The 8,663-nt window shown below is 42.6% G+C and overlaps 1 protein-coding gene across 1 annotated transcript in view; it reads right to left on the reverse strand.

The window, feature by feature from the left end:
* The window catches only part of Elp3 (elongator acetyltransferase complex subunit 3), a 60,940-nt gene that overhangs the window by 9,583 nt on the left and 42,694 nt on the right, over positions 1-8,663 (reverse strand). The window contains exons 13-14 of the mRNA XM_028758824.1: positions 7,950-8,177; positions 7,190-7,271 (exon numbers count right to left, since the gene is read on the reverse strand). Of these exons, the coding sequence (XP_028614657.1) occupies positions 7,190-7,271; positions 7,950-8,177 (310 nt within the window). The remainder of the gene's footprint in view (positions 1-7,189; positions 7,272-7,949; positions 8,178-8,663) is intronic.

Raw genomic sequence — 8,663 nt, forward strand, 5'->3', positions numbered from 1 at the left:
CACACACACACACACACACACACACACACACACACACACACACACACGAGTAAACACATTGGTGAGATGGCTCAAGGGTGTAGGTGCTGACTGCCAGGACTGGTCATCTGAGTTCAATCCTAGGTCTCACACAAGCGGGAAGAAAAGGTGTCCTTGGACTTCACACATGTGCTGTAACACACACAAGTGCCTCCTCTGTTAAATAAATGTTCTGAAACATTTATTACTCCTGTGTTCATAGAAACAAATGTAATTATAAGAGCATACTATGAAAAACTGTAAACAAGCACACTGGGCAACTCGGATAAAACAGACAAATTCTTCAGAAACAGAAACACAGAAGCTGATGGAGAACCAAGTCCAGACGACAGTAAGGAGATGAGGCTCATGGTCATGTAACAGTTCCCTCTATTTCTTAAATACATATTAAATCCTGGCCTGGGGAGCCAGGATCAAATGGCTTTAGGTAAATTCTATCAAGCAGATTTAAAAAGACCTAGTATCAATTCTTCCCCAGTACTTTCAACAATAGAGAAGAACTCTCTTCTCTTTAGTTGTCAGAACCAAGGTGCACATGTTGCCGGTCCTGTCCAGGACACCCAGGCTCTGAAACCATTCCAGTTAAAGTCTGTCACAGCACAGACCAGAGAAAAACCATCTCTCTGTCCTGCTGAAGTTCTCACAAAGCATCATGAAGCAAATAATTTATTTCTGTTTTAAACTACTAGAAGCAAGGGGAGGGCTGTGTTGGTTAAATAATTGAAACCAGTAACTTGTATATGAGTCACAGGAAGAAGGAATGGCCCTCACAGGTACAGATCTAAGGCCCTGGATTGGTATGCCAAACATTCCTAAGGTGGTGTGCAACCACACAATCATTTCAAAGCTCAGGGAGGCAGAATGGGGGTGGGCATAAACAAACTATTCCACAGCTACCACCTTAAATCCTAAAACCCAACTCTCCTCTCAGAGAGGAGAACATCTGTCAGAGTCCAGAGCTCAGGCCAAGATGCCAGAAGCGTGAAAATGTGCTCTGTGATGTGTTGGAAGCAAAAATCCTCCAACTGAAAGGCTCTAAGAACTCTTGGCTTGGAGGGCTGCAGCAATATTTAGCAATATCTACTCACCTTAAGGAGAATAATCCTGCCTTTAATAAATATAAAATAGTAAGGCCCTATTAAATTAAGTGAGTTAGAACAATGTCAAATGTCCATAGAGAAAAACCCAATAGTCTTCCTAGGAGAACTGATGAAGAGTTAAGATTGCAATAAAGCATTAAAAAAAAACAAAACAAAACAACCAAAGTAATAAGGCAGTCTCTTAGAGAAGGCTTGCTTCCCCAGCAAGAAGCCTGAGAAGCACTCACCTTTACAATAAAGGCAGGCATCCAGTGATCTCAAGGCTCCTAGACCTTTTAGGGATATTAGCACAGACCACATGGTATGACTCATTCTTTATTCTAAGCTGAAAATATATAACCATCACCCCAAATCCACAAACCAGGAGGTACAAGACTGGAGAGAAGCCTACAGTATGGCCATGATCAAGGCTCACCTTTGGATAGTGAAGCAGACATTTCTCAAACACAAGAAGGTTAAAAGGTAAATGCCAAAGTGTGGTTCTTCTATTGCTGACAGGCCATTACAACCAGTGCTATTGTTTCTGCTAAGGAAATGTCCCCAAGATCCAAATGGTAGCCTACTGAGAAATACTGCAACCATGAGCACTAAGAACGGTCATGTGATGCTTACTGTGGGATAGCCTAATGCAAAATGCTGCAAACTGGTGTCTCATTCACCTACAATAAACTGGTACCTGATTCATCTATAAGGGGCACGTGTCAAACCAGGAAATAAACACTCCCGAGATGAGCTAAGCAATAATGCCTCACAGCTGAGCTACAAAAGACATCCATTAGAAAACACGCAGTCAACTTGTTAACCTAGCTGAATAGCATTCTATCCCAGTCTGATTAATAATCATGCTGAATTTTAATAGAGGACTTGTAATGGTACAAGATTTTATGCTGTAGCTATTGTCTTTAAAATCAAGATGATAGTAATAAGAACAATCTCATTGGAGCATACATCAAAAAAGCACCATGTATGATCACTGTTAGAATACCAAAGTGGAAGATACAAGGTAGTCAGAAAACGTGAATTTAATTAGAGATGCTGAGAAGTAATTTACTTACAAGAAAATTATATGAAGGGTGAAGGAGAGAGCACAAAAGAGGAAACCCTTTCTCTTCCTTTCTGCTAAAGCCTGTATTAACACAAATGCACATGTGGCACAAACTGGTTTGCATTTGGCAGGCTTCCTGACCCATTAGCAAATAGTCTGCCATAATACAGAGAAGCTCTTCTGGGGACTCTGGTAGGATTATGAGTCCATTATCAGGCAGAACTGGCTACAAATAGACCCTGCTTTTCAACTAGATTATAATGCAAAGAATAAAATAACCTTCACCCAAAATGAAGGGAGCTGTGTAGGAGCCTGGGATACAGGTGATGTTTCTCAGGTCCAAAAGGTAAATCTCAGCTGGTCAAAGCCTAAGAAACAACTGCTATTTTCTGTCTACACAGGGCATTATTAATTAGGAGTTCTGAAGTACAAGACCATTAATTTCTGTCCTAGGAAGCCACATTGGATTATATAAGGCACAGACACATTGATTTTTGACTACTAGGGACTACAGTCACAGCTTTAGGGCACATGGTTTTGAGTAATATGATTAAGAATGACCTCATATCCATACTGCCTGTTTTACGCACCCTGTATTTTAAATTTTCCCCTTCCCTCATCACTGGCATTGTAACAGATTTAAACAGAATGGCTATCAGGCTCTGGCTTGGACGACTTCTGACATCATCCCCTCAGACCTTTTCTCATCTCTCACCATCACTGTGTGATCTATCAAGCTTGTACAGCTCTTGGCCAATGGCCATATTAATTTTCTACTTGAAAGATCACAAATAGAATATTGGTTATGACGAAGATAGTCAGGGAGCTTGGGGAATAGCTGTCTATCTTACTGCATAGCAATTAGCTTGGCAAACTGAAACAGTAACATGATTAAATCTGATACCTAGCCAAAATTGCCAGAGTGGGGGGAAAAATCCCTCATTCTGTTGAAGGTGTTAAGTGGCTTTTTAAACAGTGGCTATTGATAGTTATATTTGTCCTTGTAGAAAGCGTATGGACATTGTGACATCAGAATTCTGGTTTCCATGGTGATTATTAGTGATGGCATTTTAAAGATTGTAGTTAGCTTCCACAGTAGAAGTCCTTGCACCTTACAGTATGAAGGAATGGGACAACCTGCTTCTTGATGTTAGAAGGACAGACTGCTGATCATCATGTAGGCAAACACCATATTTTAAAAGTCAATACAATTTGCTCATCTTACATAGCTGTGTACCCACAGAAACTGTTCAAGTAAACCACTAAGACAGTGAAGTCCTCAAACAAAGCTGGGACTAACTGCTTTGTAATTCAGCAGCAGTTAATAGCTACTTCCTGCCTATACATTACCTTATAAACTAGCTGGTTTTAGAACACTGATTTGCCCATTTTTGTAGCAGAAAGAAGCAATCAATCCTGGTGGAGAAGTGGCCTGGATCTAAGGCTTAGACTCCCTTGGCACTCATCCTCCCTTGCAGATGGGGGCAGGGGTGGAGACCCAGTTTCCTGCCCATCTGAACATTCATTCCCAGAAGGCAGCTCAACATCACGCCTCTTCTTGAGATAAGAGTCTCACTATATAGCCCACGTTGGCCTTGAACTCACAGCAATCCTCCTGTTCAGGCTCCCAAGTATTAAGATTATATTTTTATTGTTTCCCTCAACATACTTAGTGATTTTGATGGCAATGAAACTGAATATTTAATTTTTGCTTTTAAATAATTTTATAGTTAAAGATGACAGTTAACTTTAAAACTGTTTACTAAGCCAATTATACACTTTAAAAAGTGAGCGAACTTGACTGCCTCTTAGTAAGTACTTCACCTGCCTGACTGCTGAAAGCAGTTTTAGTTTTTCTCCTCCAGCTAGAGCTGTAGGCTGGTTCAATAAGCACATGTGTATACTTTTCAATAAATACATGTAGGTAACAGATGAAAGCAATGTTTTTAAATAGGGAAAATGAGAATATACAGAACCTCTCTGACTTGCAGTGAAGTCAATAATACTGTCTAGAGGTAGAGCCCTAGATCATAAATCTAAGTAGCAGGGAAAACCTGCTGCCAGGATGAAGAGAAGTTGGAATGAATCAGAGCGGAATTTTCGAGGTCCTATATAAATGCATTACTCTTACAGCCAGGTCAACAAAATGATAAATGGTCTTGTCTCTCCTCTCTCATGCATCATGCCAAGACAGAAAGCCATGCCACCACTGCATGTGACTTAGAAAAAAAGCCACGGCTCATAGAGAGCACAGAGTTATGAGCTGAGAACACATCCGAGCAAACAGTGTCAGCTGTGACCAAAGTTATGCATCCATAATCTATGACCAGGATCAACTGCCTATGAAAACTTTAGCATCACCGACTCCATCATCAAATACCTCACTGAGAATAAGAATGGAAGAAATTATTGAAGAAATTAAAGGATCATCTATGGAATCACACCACACACACACCACCACCACCACCACCACCACCACCACCACCAGCAGCAGCAGCAGCAGCAGCAGCAGCAGCAGCAGCAGCAGCAGCAGCAGCAGCAGATTTAGAAAATCTAAAGCCAAGGTGAACAAATGGAAGGAGAAAGTGACATCACCAACACAGCACAATAACAAACACTTGCTATCTGAGCAAGTTCTGAGCAACAGATTTCTCAGACCAGGGATACAGGACTAAGAAAAAGAAGATGCACCTGCCACATAGCAAATGTGTTCAGTGTTTCCTTGTGAAGGCTGGTCACGGCCAAGGAGGAAGTTAAGGAATCTATATGCAGCTTTCCTTACAACAATGGTAGGGCTTCCAGACCAGAGGGCAGGAAACAATGCTCACCAACTTTTCTCACAAAGAACTCACTGTGGTTCCAAGAAGCCCTTCTGGGCTGTTCCTATAGAAACCCTCTAGCTGGAGAACCCTCTGCAGGGTGCCAGGGGAGGAGACCCAGCATTGCAGCTGAAAGGTTCTCTTGCCTGCTTCTCTAAGTAAGTCACTTCTTGTTATTTTAGAAATTCACCATGCAGATGACATGAAATTGAGCTATCATTTGGATTATGATAAAAAGCTGGTGAGGACAGATGCTGACTCCCACTCAGAAAAACACCCTGCTCAGAAAAAAACAGACTGAGGCTCTTATGTGCAATTAGATTTGACCTCAGGCAAGTCAGGGGCCTTGAGTAGACACTTCTGAGGGAAACTGGATGTCAGGAAGCCAGTGATGGAAAATGGAAACCTGATTAGGCGCTCAAAGACACTAGAAAGGCACGTGACTCAATGTCATTTGGGGGTATGGGGCTACGGGTCAGAGAGTTACAACCTTAATGGTTGGGAAGAAAAGATGGCATCTGGAGAATTCCAAAATCTAGCTTCTCACATATGGTCTGAGGGCAACCAGAGGCAGCACACTAGCTGGTTAGCAATTGTGGGCTCTCTAAAATGATTTTAGCAAGCTCTATGGGTGATCCCTAGGCACAATCGTCAGCCCCACCCAGATGTATAGGCAGAAGGCATTCCAAGCAGGCTGCCCTTTCCTGGTCCTTCTGGCCCACTACAGAGTAAGCTGGAAGAAGGAAACACTTTCTTATTGCTCATCAGGGCCAGCCACATAGTCAGCCAGGCACTTCGTTGTGGGATTAAAGTAATTGAGAAAAAATAAGAGAAGCTAGATATGATAAGAAATACGTTATCAATCTGGGTAACATCAAACACCCAAGCCAGACCAAATGAGTAAGTGACCGGTATGACTGTGTCTCTGAAGTGGTAATCATGAAGACCTGGCGATCAGTATTGATTTACTGACTGGCAACTTCTTATTGATTTAAACAAACAAACAAACAAATAAAAAACCCCTCATTTCAGCTTTAATTTTCAGAAAAAAAAATATTTTCTTAGGTCACAGGTAAACTTTTGGGATGTGGTAGTCAAATAGGAAAACAAAATAAATTCTGAGGTCAACTATATCTTAAAGCTTGCCTCTGTGTTCTGCCATCTTAGGTTCCCTACAGTAATTAGTAATTTTTCTTATAGGGACAGCACACTGAAGAACATGAATGAAAGTGGCATCTATCAGTTCTTCTTCCCCCCAAATCTCCCTTTTATGTTTCCTCTCCCAACCATTTGAAACCCTTTGTTAGCATGGGGGAAGCTCCTATGGGATTCAGAAAACACAAGGCTGAGTAGTTGGCTTAGCAAAAGCTGGAGGAATTGAGAACACAGCAGGTTTAGGAAGGGCTCAGACCTCCCCCCCAGCCCCCCTGCACTACTCTCCCTCTGTGACTCCTCTGAGAGAGGCTACCAGCCCATGCCGGAGGGAAGACCATCCTTACCTCTAATGATGGACTAACCAAGACAAACTAACAGGCCTGCTAAGTCTCCCACCTTATTACTCTTGGCCCACACTCATCCCCCTAGTGTGTTTTCCACATCTTTCCACTCTTAGTTCTAAAACGCTCGGGTTTACATGCATCTCGCATTCATTTCTTCATGAATGCTCCTCTGTCTTACTCACTTTATATTAATTTGTATTAATCTTCCTCCTGCAAATTTGGTTTTGTCTATTTAATTTTTGGATCTATCGTAGGTCCCTAAGAGGGCAGAGGAAACCTTCCTCCCGTTCTGTCCCACATGAAGAGGCTGACACTCAGGAACCACACCAAGAGCAGCAGCATGAACTACATCCTGTCTTCAGCCATCCTGAGCCAGCAGCTCGGCCCCACCACTCACATGTCCTCACACAGCAGCTGGCACAAAGCACAAGCCGCTCACCACAATGACCCGAGGGCAGACAAGCAGAGAATGCTCATGGTCCTGGCTTGCTGCTCTGAGGAACAGAGTGGTTCTAGAGGCACTAACCCAACGAGCTGCTCTCTGACCTGTTCCGACGGTTTGAATAAAACCTCTCCCTCGTCAGCCTGGACCAATTTGAACACAGTAATCATGGAGAGGCAAGAGATTGGATCTCAGTGTGCTGCCCAGTGTGAGCGGATGAGTCAGAACCCCGTCTCTCCAGTCACCTGATATGACTGCCATTTTCCCAGATCCATGCTCGTGCAGAGCGATTCTTTCTGCTTCTTCCATCAGCAGCATGCCGAACCCCTAGAAGAAGCATAAAGGAGTTCATGGTAGAAGAGAAGGGATCTCATCGAGAAAGGTCCACACAACACCTTTTAAAAAGTCATCAAAATCTACTATGAGTTGAGAAGAGTGCACGGATCCTGCCCAGGGCACACTCCTGACTTAGTAAAAAGTCTGCCCTCCATTGAGCGCCAGCATGGCATTCTGGGTGACATGCCTGAGGTCTAGGCAGCCCCAGCTGACAGGAGTCTCGGGTAACAAGTCTTATTTATTTGACTCACCTTCCACTTTTTAAAGGGTTTGGAATGTGACAAAATTGCTGTAGCATCCCATTTGGTGTTTTTTACTAAACCTATTTTTACTGCTTTTAACAAAATTTCCTGAAACTTAAAAATACAGATTTCTATTTTAGGTTGCTGGGGGTTACTTATACAACACAACTTACACCTGTGGGTCACTTTCCTGTCATTTGATACCACAGGAAGTGAACCAGTTTTGCTTGAATCTGATACATGGGGTGTATCTGTTATCCCTTGGGACCATAAGGGAGCAACATAGAGAAAGACTGCCCCAACCAACTGCAAAGAACCCTTCTTCCTGTGCCCTCTTTCTCACACCGTCTCTCCCTTCCCTCCTCAACAGCTGCTTTTAACTTTTCCTATTTCAGGCAATTTCTTAATAAAGCAAGATGCAGGATACCTGATGCTGAAATTTAGTGGGATCCCGGCTGCTCACAGGGACCACACTTCCATACACATGTAGCTCTCGGACTATGGAAACACCTCCACCTAATTCAAACCGGAAGGTTTCCTGGGAGCACTTCCGTAGCCTCAGGAGGCCAATCAGGATGTCCTGATCAGGATCTTCGTAGGACAGGAAGGTTTCCCAGCCACCGTTGGCAACATAATCTCTCCGCACCAACTCAACCTGGTGGATAAGGAACCATGAAAAAATCTCATTCAGAACTAGAGACCCAAGCTCATTTGTACACCTGCATGAACGTGTTTAGGCTAATGTTCAGCTAGGAACAAAGCTTGAATCATCACTAATCATGGTTTTTATTTGCCTCCTTTCAAGTAGCACAGGATTAAAAAAGTTCATGGCTTATTCATGGACTATTCTAAACAGAGAACAATTTTACAAATATTTGAACTTAATTAACCTTGAGATTCTTACAGATATCCAGCTCAGTGAATGCTTTTATGTAAATTTATGATGTTCCATAAACTGTCTCTAAGACAAAACTACAGATTAAATCATACTATGTGGCTTTTAGGACTCCCTCCCCTACTTGGCCTTCAAACTGCCAGACAGTTAATGGTCTCCTTGTCTAGTTCTTACTTCTTCCACTAAAACCTCCTTTATATGTGTGTGTGTGTGTGTGTGTGTGTGTGTGTGTGTGTGTGTGTGTGT

This window comes from Grammomys surdaster, unplaced genomic scaffold (genome assembly GCF_004785775.1).
Source record: "Grammomys surdaster isolate TR1022 unplaced genomic scaffold, NIH_TR_1.0 126219, whole genome shotgun sequence".
In the NCBI taxonomy this organism is placed as follows: Eukaryota; Metazoa; Chordata; class Mammalia; order Rodentia; family Muridae; genus Grammomys; species Grammomys surdaster.